The 15,103-nt window shown below is 45.6% G+C and overlaps 1 protein-coding gene across 11 annotated transcripts in view; it reads right to left on the bottom strand.

Moving 5' to 3' along the window:
• Positions 1 to 1,004: 1,004 nt before the first annotated feature.
• Positions 1,005 to 15,103, bottom strand: part of TTLL5 (tubulin tyrosine ligase like 5) — a 252,493-nt gene continuing 238,394 nt past the window's right edge. For all 11 annotated transcript variants that reach the window (XR_008427229.2, XM_053927529.1, XM_053927528.1 and 8 more), the window contains one exon: positions 1,005 to 1,646. Coding sequence is in view for 2 of the 11 variants with exons in the window: in XM_053927535.2 (XP_053783510.1) it covers positions 1,624 to 1,646 (23 nt within the window). In the remaining 9 variants the exon portion in view is untranslated. The remainder of the gene's footprint in view (positions 1,647 to 15,103) is intronic.

Raw genomic sequence — 15,103 nt, 5'->3', positions numbered from 1 at the left:
ACAATGACGGCACCGCCATTGGAGGGGGGGATCACATGACCTGCCTGGTGTATTACCAGAAGTCTTCACCCAGTAACAGTGACTCGAAAGTGTTTGGCTAAGTGGAGGGAGGGGTGTGGAGTCTCCTCTCATGCCTCACCAACACCTGGTGAAAGCAGGGAGCCCCGTCTGAGGACTCGATTCTGATAAGGTACCTACGACAATTCCAAGCACTCTAGTTGTCCTAAGTTTTTACTGGCTCACACCCTCTTATCCTTTCTCCCAAGGTCTGTACCAGGAGGCTCCCCAAACACCTGATTTCCCCATTCTAAACAGCAGCAGGGGACTATGGAGGAATTCTCAGTTGTGTCCTAACCAATTCACACCCAAGACAGCAAACAGTGAAGATGGCCCTCAAACTACCAACCAGAAGTCCCAGGCTCCCTTCACTACAAAGGCAACAGAGTTCCTTTGCTCTCTGCTTCTTTGGGCGTCATTTTTGTTTTGGGGTTTCAATGCTGAGTCTCTAGCACATTGCTGGTGATACCTTAGACTGGATTCTCACCCAATGCTCCCCTAGGGCAGCTAAGTCAATCCTTTGGTGGACTCTGCTGCCCACCTTCAACCTTTTCTCCAGGGGAAGCTGGGGAGGCGGCCTGGGAGAGGGGAGGAAGCACGGGAGCAGAGGACAGGTGGCAGGACGCAGTTGGCCACGGACTGTGTAGGTAAACAGTGTGCACGTGGACACAGGCTCACGTGCCACGGGAGGGCCGCAGGCTGCGGTCTGAGAATGGGGACGTCTGCACAGACCAGCCTCGCAGGTGCAGGAGCCGCCCTTGGGGAAGAGCCCGACCCGCCACCTGCTGAAACAAGGTCCAGGAATAAAACGCCTCTGTACAGCTCACACTTCTAAAATGAAGCCGAAAAAATTCCCCAGCAATGAAATAAAATGAGAAGTTGGTCCCATTTTACTTTCTTTGGTGAATACTGATTGGTGGGAAATCAGTAAATGGAAAAAAAGAAAATAAAAATAGAATTACTTTATTAATTTTAGAAATCAGTAATTCCAAAGGGTGCCTTTACCGTAGCTCACGTGGTCAGCAACACACTGACGTTTCTCCATTCTCGGGGAAACTTGTGATGGGAGCTTCCCTCTTCTCCCCAAACCCTCGGGGAAGGGAAGAACAACTTTGGTCGATAATGCTGTTGGGATTTTAGGCTTGTAGGAAGTAAAGCGTAATACTGCAACCTGGAAAAGAAGAGGAAGCAAAATGCAAATAGCCAAAGAGCCTCTTTTATATCATCTCTGTGTGGTAGCAGGAGAGGGGCTGAGAAGACCTAAGCAGGCTGGGGAGGGGGAGGAGTAAAAGATACATCTGTGCTCTGCGGGGTAGGTAATGCGTCTGCAGAACGTCCCCGCTGCCAAGTTCCATCAGGATCCAGCTGATGTGTTTTCCTGTCCTCTCAGTGAAAGTCTGGATTGGCTCATTGGCAACAGCCTACTGCCACTTCTACTCCAAGGCTCGGGACTGAGGCAGCAAAAAAATACCAAGGGCCACTGGCGGCGCTGGTGGATGCTTCGCCCTCCGCTGCACGCTCCAGGGTGGAGGATTAGTGGATGGGTCTTCCTCCGCGTGCTGTGGTTCATCTTTTAGCCGGAGCAGGATCTAAGGAGAGAAAACCAACCACTGAGGGACTGCAATGAGAGAGATGTCTGTTAACATCACCGAAGAATAAAGACGTTGTGGCCCAAACAAATGGAGTTCACCTTGAAGTAGAAAACTTTCCATCTTAAGTTTGATTGGAAACCTTTCTAAGGTACTCCTGTTCTGCTGCTGCCTTTTTGTGTACTTCCTTTAGTTTCCTCCTTTTCTATTTGTTCTGGATTTTATCCCTTTTGCTTCTTAAATAGAAGATGCTAAATATGTTACGTTAACCTTTTCTAGAAACTCAGGGTTAGCATCACTAGCATTCAATAACGAGGCGCAAGGAAAAACAGCTTCGAGTTCGTCTGAATCTTCCCTCAATGTCCTGGGGTAACACTCTCCCCTGTAAGCCCCGCCCTATGCCCTCCCCCCATCCCCCCCCACCGCACCACACAGATAGAAAAGAAACACCATTACCCAGTATCCCTTGTGAGACTCCCAATTCCTTCCCTTCCTACTCTCCTGAATTTTGCGTTTTTCGTTCCGTTTGCTTTTTAAAAAACAGGTAATATTCATAGTAAAATACTTACAGTAAATTTCTATTGCTTTGTTTTATGTGGTTTTGAATTTCATATCGCTGCCGTGGCTCTTCTTACCTGTGACCTCAGCACACAACTGGGAGAATTTAGGTGGGTATTGGGTTGGCCAAAAAGTTTGTTTAGTTGTTTCAGTAGAATAAAAGATGTATTTTTCATTTTTACCAATAGCTTTACTGATTTGGATATTTTGAGTATCTCGGCTACCTCCCACATGGTTTACTGTTGATTGTTTTCAATTGATGTCTCGATTGATCGCTATCAACTTCAGCTGGTGTATCCGACCTAGGAGCATCGTCCAGCGAGAAGTCTCCAGCACGACCACTTTTGACACGTTCCATCAGTCACAGCACCTTCTCCACACACTCACTGCACAACTCCTTTTGCACTTCAGTTGCATTTTTAACTTTCTTGAAATAATAAAAGCATATGATGAAAATGTTGCTTATTTTCTTCCGCCTTCAATATTAAAATGGCTATACAAGAATTCGCCCATTTTGTTAAGTTTTTTTTAAATGCACACTGATCTGACAGCTGTCACAATACAGTCTGACAAAACCGCGTCTGGCTTCTTTCACTCACCGTGACGTTCTTCCCGGCCACCCACGTTGCAGCGTGCACCGGCCCTCCGTTCTTTTCACGGCTGCAGAGGACGGCGCTTCGTGTGTAAACTACCTTCCGTTCACTCACCCATCAGCTGATGGGCATTTGGGTTGCTTCCACCTCTTGGCTGTTATTAATAATGCTGCTATAAACATTCATGCGCAAGGTTTTGTTCAGACACGTTTTCATTTTTGTTGGGTACAGACAGAAGAGTGGAACCGCTGGGTCATATGGTAACTGTGTGTTTAACGGCTTGAGAGGCCGCCGAACTGTCTTCCAAAGCCGCTGCGCCATTTTACAGCCCCACCAGCCATGTGTGGGAGTCCCCATTGCTCCACACCCTCGCCAGCACTTGTCAGAGTCTTCCTGCCACAGCCATGCTGGTGCGTGTGCAGTGGTACTCGCTGTGGCTTTGACTTGCATTTCCCCAGCGACTAATGACGTCGAGAATCTTTTCCTGGGCTTTGTATATCTTTGTGCTTTTCCTGGGCACTGTATCTCCTCTTTGCAGAAATGTCTGCTCAGATCCTTTGCCCATTTAAAAAACTGAATTGTCTTTTTTTATTGAGTTGTAAGACTTCCCTATATACTCTCCATACAAGTCCTTTACCATATACATCAGGGGTGTCAAACTCACTTTCACCGGGGGCCACACCAGCCTCGCGGTTGCCTTCAAAGGGCCGAATGTAATTTCAACTCCTTAACAGTTAAGGAGTAGTTACATGTATACAGCCCTAAAATTATTTTGGCCCTTTAAAGGCAACCGTGAGGCTGATGTTACTTACCCCCAGTGGAAATGAGTTTGACACCCCTGATATACATGACTTCCAAATATTTTTTCCCATTCTGTGCGTATTTTACTTTCTTGACAGTGTCCTTTGAAGCACAAAATTTAAAAATTTTGATGGTGTCCACTTTGTCTACTTTTTTCCTTTTGTTGCTTGTCCTTTCAATGTCATATGTGAGAAACTGCTTATTGATTTTTAAAGGTCTTTGCCTAATACATCTTAGATACAGCTTCTTGGTTCTATGTGTTACAAACACCTTCACCTAATTTGTGACGTCTTTCTACTCTATGTCTTTTTTTAAAAGGCTGCTTCACGATTTGTTCATTTAAAAGTCCTACTCAGAGATAAAAATTAGATTGCATTTACATACACACTTAACAAGTGACCTTTTCGAAGATGGTTTTTAAAAAAGTGTTAAGACTTCCAGAAAATCCAGGACAGTCACCATAGAAATGGGTGGTTTCTTAAAAAACAAATGAAAAACCCCACCTTTTTCAAATAAAAATTTTCAAACATACACAAAACGCAGAAGAGGATGAGACTCCCCCCCCCCCCACCCCCGGTTCCCATCTTCTACCTCGTTTCCTCTCTCTCACCAGGCTTCCTCCTGGAGCACTTCAAAGCACACGCAAGGTAACACATTGTTTCACCCGTAATGCTCCAGAATGCACCTCTCTCTAATGGATAAGGACTTAAGGAAAAAAAGGAAAACAAAAGACAAAACCCCACATCTTTACTGCATCTCAGAACTAGTCTAAGTGTTTCATTTGAACAAAGTCGAGTCTATCGATTTTCATCTTTACAAGCCTGTGCTGTGGGGGCCTAACGTAAGAAATCTCCACTTACATCACGCTCACAGCAGCACTGCCCTACAGTGTCTTAGAAAAGGTGGGTGCTTTTGCCTTTCCCACTTAAGCCTTCAATCCAACCTAAGCTGGTGTACAATGTGAAGCCAACCCTTATACCATTAACTGGGAGGCTTCCAAAGCATTCCCTGTAAGATGAGGAGCAAGACAAGGGGGACCATCGCTTCTATCGCGTGCTGGACTAGAAGTGACATCAGTGAAGCAAACAAGGAAATGACAGGAATCAGCAAGGAAGAAGCCAGCCTGTCATTACTCTCAGGTAATCTATTGTATCTGTCTGATCGGAAACCCAAAAAGAATGTTCAAATAACTTATAAGCTTCAAAGAGAGTTTCCAAAATCAATTACATTACTATACTGTAAGTATAAATTTCCCTTTAATATTGCTTTAGCTATATTCCTCAGGTTTTTGATAAATAGTATTTTCTAATTATATTATGATTTTTAAAAAAGATTTTACGTACTTACTTTTAGAGAGGGGAAAGAAGGGAGAAAGAAAGGGAGAGAAACATCACTGTGTGGTTGCCTCTCACATGCCCCCTACTGGGGACCTGGCTTGCAACCCAGGCACATTCCCTGACTGGGAATTGAACCAGCGACCGGTTGGTTCACAGGCCGGTGCTCAATCCACTGAGTCACACCAGCCAGGGCTATATTATGATTTTCTTGATGACTTAACTCTTCAATTTTTAATCACATGAGGATTTTCCAGTTCTCTTTTTGTTATTGCATGGTGATCTGGGAATACAGTTTTTGCAGCATAGTTTAAGTTCTAGCATTATTTATTGAAAAGTCCACCTTTTCTCCTCTGACCGCAATGCCTTTCTGTCGTACACTGTTTCCACACAGGAGACCAGTCTTAGGGCTCTCTGTGCCAGCGCCACGCTCTCTTAACTGCATTTGCTGACTGAGTCCCGCAGTGTTAACTCACAGAATACATCGGTATCGAGGCAGGTTTCTCCCAGAGATTCAAGGACTGCTTAATATTTAAAAATTGACTGCAAATAGTTTATAGTTTACTGCAAATACTCCATGGACGTTCGCAAAGAATATCCACTGCGCATTTATTTAGTGTGATGTTCTACACACATCTATGAGATCTGTTAACTGTATGATTCAAGTTTCCTAGAACATAACCGATTTCAGATTGCTCGATCCACCAATTACTGAGTTACAGTAAAACATTCCAGTATGAAGGTGAATTTGTCTATTTCTCTTTCTGGTTGTTAATTTTTTGCATAGTTTTCATAAATATGCATTTCACTTAGTTTTTAAAATCAGCAGATATACTAGTTAAAGTAAGTCAACAAGAAAAAGTCATCTCCTTCCCTGGTGAATCTTCGGAACTTTCGGTCGTGACATAGTGACCCTCTGTATTTCTTTACCCTCAAATCTACTTTGTCTGATGAATACAGCTGCATCTCCCAGTCTCCCTCCCACGTCTTTCCCAACCTTTTTCTTTCATCGCTTTTATACCCTTATGTCTTAGTCATCTCTTTTAAATGGCCTAAAATGGATTTTTAAAAATCTTGGTTGACAATATAGCATCTCTTAGACCATCTCCCACTACCTCCACTGCCCCTACCTGGCCCCGCCTGACGGAGCAGCCGCAGAGACCCCATTAAATCCAAAATCAGTCCGTGCACACCCACGCTCAGAGCCACGGAGGGCTCCCACCGCACACGGAGGAGAAGTGCAAGTGCTGCCCCTGGTCCCCTGGGTGTTTCATGATCCGGCCCCTCACCACCTCTGTTCTCATCTACTCCCCGCTCCGCCTTCTCCCTGCACCACAGCCCCACTGGCCTGTGTGCGTTTCCCAAACACAGCAGCCCTGGTCCCCCTTCAAGGCATGTGCTCGTCGCATACTGTTCCCTCTGCCCAGAATTCCCTTCCCTAGACCTCCGCTGGCTTACTCCCTCACCTCGGGTATGTCTTTGCTGAAACACCACTCTTCTCAACTACTCCTGTTTACAGTGGTGACGCTCCCCGCTCCCAGTCTTTTTTCCTGGCTTTAGTCTTTCTTCCCTGGAACGCTTACTTCTATCTAATGAACTGTCTGTTACTTACTTGGTTTGTTGCCTGTTTCTCCTGTTAGGGACTTTGGGCTATTTGTTCACTGACTAGTACCTAGAGTAGTGTCTAGCACATAGTAGATGCTCAGTAAATATTTGCTGAATGATTCAGTCTTTGACTTCACTTGAAACATTTAGTCCACTCACATTTTTGTAATTACTAATATATTTTTTTTATTTCTACTGTTTTAAGTTGTGCTATTCCACCTTTTCTCTTTTCCTCTTTATGGATTTTTTTCCCTCATTCTCTTTCTCTCTACTACTTTGGAAGTTTAATATTTCTATTTAGTAGTTAATCTATTCATTTTCACACTTGTATAGAATAACTACATAAAGCTGAAATTAATGTCTTTGACCTCCTCACTGTATAAAATCAAGTTAGACTGTTTTAATTCCAATTGTACCCTCCCCCTTGAGTTACAAGATATTGGTATTGAATACTTGTTTTCCCTCCCTCACCCCCTTTTTTAACCTCCTAAAAACCTTATCACCACTTAATTGGTTATTGTTACATTTGCCCATATTTTTACACATTCTTTGCTCATAATTCCTCCTTGCATCTCAGACCTTTTCCTGGTATCACCTTCCTCTGTTGGAAATACATTCCTTAGAACCTTTCCTGTTGTGAAGGTTTACTAGTGACCAATTATTTGGGGGTCTTATGTCTTGGAAAATGTCTTTATTTCATCCTCATCCTTGAAAGATATTTTTGCTTAAAATATATTTCCAGCTTGGTAGTTATTTTCTTTCACCGAGGCAACATCGCGCTGTATTTTGCTCTCCCCTGCTGCTGTCGGGAAGGGAAGCGTGCTGGCGCACCAACGGCGTCCCTTCGCGAGCCTCCAGTGAGTCTGGCCGTTGCCCCCGCCCCCTGTTGTGAGTTTTGGTGTGGTGTGTCTGGGGGGTTTCTTGTGATTCACTGCAACTTATGTATATTTCCTTAGTTTTGAAAATGTTTTTTAGCCATTATCTCTCGATTATTGTCCTTGTCCTGTTTATTTTATTATTTTTTAATTTCCAGAACTCCAGGTGTCTAGTAGGCCTTCTCACTTGTGTCTTTTCCATCGCTTTTCCTTCTGTGCTACATTCCACATGCACTCTTTATGTCTTTGAGCTCATTAAATCTCTCTCCAGCTGGGTCTAGTCTACAGTTAAGCTCACCCACCAATTCTTAAACTTTAATCACTATCATTTTTTTCCATTCTAAAAATGCTATTTGGTTCTTTTTCAGATCTGCTTGGTCATAATTTGAATCTCTTGGCTTTACTCATACTTTTCCTCCCTCCTTTAATTTCTCTACGTAAGAACACTTGTTTTTTACTGTATATCTGCTAATTTCAATATCGTAGTTTTTGCAGGTCTGACACTGTTCTCTGCTGTTTTCCTGGCTCTTGTTTATGGTGCCATGCTTCCTTACTGTTCTGGATTGTAAACTGTGACCTCACAGTTCTCAGAACTGTACCTGTGGGGATTATCAGAGACCTGAGTGGAAGGGGGATTCCTCCAGGAAAAACTAAGCCTTTGGTTCTAGGAGGTGCCTGGAGCCACTGCTAGTTGGGGGCCGCCTTACACTAAATTCTGAACCTGAAGCTTTTCAGAGCACCCAGGGAATGTGACTTCATGCCCAAGCTGCCATGGGGGCTGCTCGCAGTCACGAGTGGCCAGGACAGGGTCCCCAACACCACCTCGCTCAGCACCGAGGTTCAAGACAGGCCCTTTCGCTCGGGGCCTGAGGCGGCAGTGGTGTGGCAGGAGGGGAGGGGTCATTTCTGGCTGACGTTCCCATGGAGAATGCAGCCCACTTATACACGCAGGGTCTCCCGCTACCTGTTGCCCCTTACATGCTGCCTAACTCTGGCCCGGAGCGGCTTCAGTCCCACCCCGGCCTGATGCCCCCTGCTGGGGCCATGAGGGCCAGAAACACACACAGGACAGTGCCCCCCACCCCCACCGCTTCTGTGGCCAGAATGGCAGCCTGGCCTTTGTCTGTCTGTCTGTTTGTTTGTAGGACTTTGGAAAAACCAGTCATCAAACTTAACCCACCGTCTTCTTTTTTGCTTTGATGCCCTGGCCTGGGGATTTTTTCTTTTTGCTTGATCACATGTCTATGGATCGTACTCTCTGTTTATACACTGCTTGGTGTTTATCAAACAAATGAACTACATTATATGAGATTAGTTCTAAAGTCACTGAGCAACACAAAGTATCAAGAGAATTACTCTGAAGCTCCTGTGAAATACATTATACTAGTTTGGCAACTATCAGAGGGTCCAACACACCCAGTTTTTCCTCCAGCCTGCTGTTCTTCCATTAGCACCAGGTTAAAGTAACTGGCTTGTGTTACTTTAACACAGCGAATAAAAACATTTTTAAACACCGTGTTTGACATTCGCCAAGGTGAAGTACAGTGCAAGAGGCACCTAGGAGTGGAGAATGGAGGGGCCAGCAGGCCCCCATTCCAGGCTCACTCTGAGGCTTCAGACCCCTGAGGGGACTGGCGGACAGACTTCCCTACACTATCCGACACTCACCATTTCTTTCACTGTTGGGGGCGGGATGGGGATGTTCTGTCTTCCGAGAATCTCTCATTTCCCCTGGTACACTCTTTTAAGTGCAGAGACCACATCTTACAAATCTTCACATGACTAGAGCTCCCAGCATTTTGCCAGGTAAATATTTACACGGGAGCTGCTGGGTAAACATTTGATCGACTGATGTGGAAAATGATCATTAGCAGGTTTCCCTATGGAAGCAAAGACTTCCAGCTGACATACAATCCACGCATCTGCAGACAGCGAGAGGCCTGCTGTGACAAGTGGCAATCCGCACTGCGGACCAGGGCTCCCGAAGGAAACGTACGCAGAATTTCAATGATGTCATCTGAGTTGTGGCTTTTCCAGTTGAGAAAAGACAGAATTCATCATGACTTCCAGGCCAGTAAAGGAGGCCCAGACCTCAAACAATATGTACTTATAAATGGAGTGGTTTTTTTCTCCCTCCAAGGTCTAAGGTGAATAAGAGAAATAAAATAAAAAACTTAATTTAAACAATTGCCTAAGTGCAAAGACCTTGTAAATTGTCCCTGAGGTCTTTCTGGCTGATCAGTGGCCCTGGTAGTGCCTTCTGGCAGCATCCTGGTTTGGTAAAGAGACTGAATGAATTTATTTATATCCTGAGTGACATAAGGAGCAGGGGACAGCTGGGGAGTGAGGGCCAACCTGTGGGCCCTCACCTTCCCGGGCACAGCTCCAGGAGGGAGGAATGCACAGCACAGGCACAAGAGCATCAGATCCATTTCGTGAAACCCTGCCCGGTGACAAAGGCGCCGGCACAGCTGCAAGGGGCGTGCCCAGGGCCCAGGCAGCGCCGGCCTGCCTGGTGGCTCTGAAGCGCTGCTGCAGGGAAGGGAGCCGGCTGACCACAGCTGCGCGGGGAGCTCCCGGCGCCTCCCAGAAACCCTGCCTCCTCCTTTCTAACACACATCAGAGGCCTCTGGCTCCCCCTCACACGCAAAAACCAGCACGGGCTCAAGTGTCCATCTATGGGGAGATTTACTTTTTACTTGCAAAAATGAGTGTTGAATAGTTCCAATAACACACTATTTTAAGGAATTCTACCGTAAAGAACTAAAATCTTACATACAATAAGCCTAATTCTTCTAAGAAAAATGTATACAACTCACTTCTGAAAGTATTTTTAACTCTTATAAGCCTGTAAAAACCATTTCCCCTTACTCCGGTTCTTCTTCTTATTGCAACAACCCAGTAAGATGGGCTGATCAAATTCCCTCATGGAACAGAAAGATACAACTCTATTTGAAGGACTTTCAAGTGTCGCTCAGTTAAAAGTGTTTCTTTTTGTAACTACGTTTATACAGTTAGTACCCCAAGGGCAGACCCTTGGGATAGGGTTTTGTTTTTTTTTTCCATAAGGATACCTAATAACTTCCCTTTTATGAAAATTTAAAAATTGCAAGGTTGATCTAAATCAAAGTTCTTGATCTAAGATCAAGTCCATCATAGCTAGTTCTAGGATCTAGCTATGTTTATCTAGAAGCACAATCCGCTTACGCACACATATTTATACATCTTTATATATAAAATGTTTATATATAACATGTATTGTGGAAAATACGGATTTATAAATTACTAAATCATTAAAAAGATTATTTATTTTTTAAAAGCTTCTTTGCCTCTTGCAGGGGATTTAATTTCTTTACGGAGAGTTCCAGTAAGGAAGAGCGGCAGAAAAGCCCAAGGCTGTGGGCTTCGACCCTGTCTCTGCTCTTCCTGGGTCTCCTGAGCTTGGGGGTGTAACGATGGCGACTGTCTTCCGACTGTAGGGCAAATACATACTCACTGCAGGAAAATCTTCTACTCTTGATAAAAATCAAGAATAGATTTTTATTTAGCTTTGAGTTTAAAAGAACTGATATACAAAGATTTTGTCTGTTCTAGAAAAATAATTTCCAACCTAGTAAAAATTTAGACCCATTCCTCCTAGAACAGATGCAAGAGTGATTCAAAAGGGTGCTGGAGAGCAACACTCTTTGCCGACAGATCAGGAGAACAGTAGAATTCCAATGACTTGAAGAAAGCAAATGAAGGCTAGACCATTATTTAAAAAAATTTTTTTTTACTGCAAAATATAGTAAAAAAAAATACATCATCTATGAACACACACACACAAATATCTTTATGACTTAAAGTCTCATCAAAATTCTGACTTTTACTAAAGATGGACCCTAGTGCTAGTAAACATGTGACCACTGGTCCTCCGGGGTAAGACAAACACGAGCCCTGACTCTGTTGTTGGCTGATTTCCACCACAGCCAAGTTCATATAACCAGCGTGAAGTTAGTGAGGTCAGGCAGAGTTGGCAAGAAACGCGCACCACCGGCCCTCAGGGGCCTGGTTGTGACCCACTAACTGAGTTGATGGCCCAATGTTAGGTCACGACTCCCAGTTTAAAAACCACGGCTGTGGGGTCTACACAACCAGCTCCTTAGCAGTCCACGGGAAGGGAGCGTGGCCAGGAGCTGCCGGTCCCAGGAGGCACTGAGTGAGGGCTCATGTGCCAGGGGTGCCAAGGGCTGCTGGGCTCCAGGGCGTGGCACTTCACACTGACTCGAACGTGGGCACAGTCCCTGAACTGCCACTCCGCCTCAGCTTCCCCCCAAACAGATCATCTTGGGAAAGTGAGAGGTACCCAGCAGTAACCTCAGGAAAATCACAACCTCTGTGAGCTCTGGCTTCCTTCCCGTAACATGGGAATAACAATGGGCGTACTTCCCTGGGTCGCTGGAAGAGCCAACTCGATGATCCGTACGAAGGCATTCTGAAAATTACAATGGACTCTGCAGTACTAATTCATATGACAATGATTCAATTCAACACAACCATACTTGCAGGCAACTAAAAAAATACCCTTTGTCTTAGCATCTGCATTCATCTGTCATCCTTGCCCTTTTGATCCTTCCTCTGCAGGTCTCAGATTCTGGGATGTCCAGGTGCCTCCCTGGCCTGCTCCACTGGCTCCCTTCTCAGCTTTGCGTCTTGCTGCTCTTTCTTACATTCTCTCCCTCAGAGATTTTACCCACTCACAGCTTCAGCAGGGAGCTCTGTAAGAACGGCTGCTGAACTCTGCAGCTGGCTCTAACTCCTCCCCGGCTTTGGAGAAGACTTTTCTGAGTTTAATGCCCAGCCATCATGTCAACTTTGACCTCTAAAATACTAACAGTAGCATCTGTCCCACGCAACCCCGATGCTGGCTGCTCTCATTCTGTCAATGGCACTTGTATTAGCTCAGTCCTCAAGGGTTTATCTAAAAGACTTACAACCACCTCACACATTAGGATGGCTACTGTCAAAAAATTTAAAGAAAAGAGAAGAAAAGAACAAGTATTGGCGAGGATGGAGAACTGGAATCTTCTGCCTTGTTGGGAAGCATGGAAAGCGGTACAGCCACATGGAGACAGGATGGCGGTTCTTCGAAAGGTTAAACCCACAGTTACTGCACAGCTCAGCAATTCCACTTCCTGGCATACACCTGAAGGAACCGAAGGCAGGCCTACACAGACATCTGCACACCCGTGTTCACGGCGGCATGCGTCCCAGCAGTCAAAGGGTGGAAGCAACTCAAGCGCCCACCGACAGGGACTGAAAAAGCAAACGCGGGTGGTCTGCAGGCACAGTGGGCACCACTCTGCCGACGGAAAGGACGTTCTGACTTGTGGGCGAGCCCTGAGGACTCCAGGCGACATAAGCCAGCCACCAACAGACAAACACCGTGTGACTGCCCCCGTCTGCAGCCCCGAGAGCAGTCAGCTTCACAGAGACACAAAGGGACATGGTGGCTGCCAGGACGCGGAGGAGCGAGAACGGAGAGTCAGTGTTCAATGGGTATCAGGTCCCATATTTGCAGGACTAAAAAAAGTTCTAGAGTTGGATGGTGGCAATGGCTGCAAAATAATGTGAATGTCCTTAATCCACCGACCTGTACACTTAAAAATGGTTGAAATGGTAAATGTGTTATGTGTATTTTGCCACACTTCAAAAAAGATACTCAATAGTAGTAGATCCTGCTCTACCATTACTCCGCTCCAGGCACTCTGTGAGGTGTTTGCGTTATCTTATTTAACCCTGCATTTGCACAGAGGCTAAGAAGCTAAGGGTGGGAAGGAGGGGAGGTCCAGTGTGTTTGCCTGCCTAAGCATCCCTTCCCACCTGTTTGTGCTTTTGGCTCCTTTTACTTCCTCTGGGAGACTGCTCCCCACCTGCTTTATTCCAACCTGGCGATTATGGCCAGACTACAAACGTGAGTCCCGTCCTCCCTGATCACAAAAGTCAGCAGGTGATCCAGGCTCCAGTCCCCATCCCCTCGGCCATAGCAACTGCCTTAAAGGTGGTCATGCCACCCAAGCCAAGCCAATCGCAGCCCTTCCCTGGGATCTATACGGACTAATGTAGGAGGGGGGATGCGCCCCTTGCTCTGTGGTCGTCAAATGGGGAAGAATAAGGCTCTATCTGACCGAACTATCAGGAAGGAAGAGGGAGGTTGAGGAAGCTGTGAAGAGAAATGAACAGAAAGCTGGAGACAAAGAACATGCAGCAGGGAGGCTGGAGGGAAAGAAAGATCTGACCAGACTTCGTTCTTCTCCTTCCCATTCTCTCTTGTCCTGTGAGTCAACACATGCACCTTTTTTCTTAGATGCCTGAGTTGGGATTTTTACTAAAACTAAATGGACTCTGGATGCCACCAACAGGCCCTGAGATGTCAATTGTTAGAATGAAGGTGACAGCTGAAGTTCTGAAAATGAATAAAATAATAAGGCCACAGAAAGAAAACAGAGGAGAGGAACCCAAGGGCAGAACCGACCCACTGCACCCCGGTCTTTGCTGAAGTTCAGTGCTAGTCAGGCATGCCTTAGGCAATCAACCTCGGAACTTTGTCCTCCGTTCTCTAAAAAGCACCAGGGGAAGGAATATACAAGTCTCAGCTAAGAGGTGAGGCAGTAAGAAGCATCCCTCATGTGACTGTTATGACGCGTAAGTGAAAAAAAGTCCAGCTGGGACACCGCAGGTGTTCGACGGAGAGCTGCTATTGCCGGCAGGGCTTTCAAACTGCGAGGACGAAAGGAAGAGAGGCGGGAAACTCAAGTCCCACGTGGGACAAGAGGGCCTGAGTCTAAAGGCTTCATGTAGTAACTTCACACATAATTTCTTCAAGTCTTTTTCTTTAAAAACTGTTTCTATTTCTATTTTTAAAAAGCGATACACACACCAATTAAAAAACAGTCAAAAAATACCAAAGGGTGTGGAGTCAAAAGCGTGTTTTCTCTCCCAGACTCACGACTGCACTGTGTGTGTGTGTCCTTCTCAGGAGAGTCTCTGCACCGACAAACATGTTCCTTCTCCCGTTTTTGTACAAATGGGAGGAGCTACCATGGGATTTTTTAAAGGGGGGTATCTTTCATTTAACAATATATCTCAGAAATTGCTCAGAAATATCACACATCAGACTCTTTAGGTAATCCATAGACATTTTTTTTTTTAAACAGAGAATGAGAGGGGAAGGGAGGAAGAAAGAGAGGGAGAAAGACATCGATGTGAGAGAGAAACATGGATTAGTTGCTTCTCATATGCGCCTACCTGGGGACCAAACCCGCAATCCAGGCCTGTGCCCTGACTGGGAACCGAACCGGCCACCTTTTGCTTTGCAGGATGACGCCCAACCAACTGAGCCACACCGGTCACGGTCCACGACACCTTTTTGGTGCGGGTCATCTTGTGAGATTCTCCCACTATCTCACTCTCTAGTTCCACAGATTTCTGTAAGGAAAACTGAAACGGACCCCAGAATCCGTCTGTCATCTTGTTATCGGGCAACCAGGGGATAACAGGAAACAGCTTCTTCCTCTCTTACAACAAAGGGGCACCCAACGGGGAGTTCCGATGAAGCAGGAGCCAAATTACTAGAGTACAGTATTTGGAGATATTATTGCAAGTGACAGCTCTTCGAGTGCTGTGGCAGGTCGAGGAAGACTTCCATTTCC

This window comes from Desmodus rotundus, chromosome 7 (genome assembly GCF_022682495.2).
Source record: "Desmodus rotundus isolate HL8 chromosome 7, HLdesRot8A.1, whole genome shotgun sequence".
Lineage (NCBI taxonomy): Eukaryota > Metazoa > Chordata > Mammalia > Chiroptera > Phyllostomidae > Desmodus > Desmodus rotundus.
The sequence above is the reverse complement of the archived record's forward strand: the minus strand, read 5'-3'. Positions and strand labels throughout refer to the sequence as shown.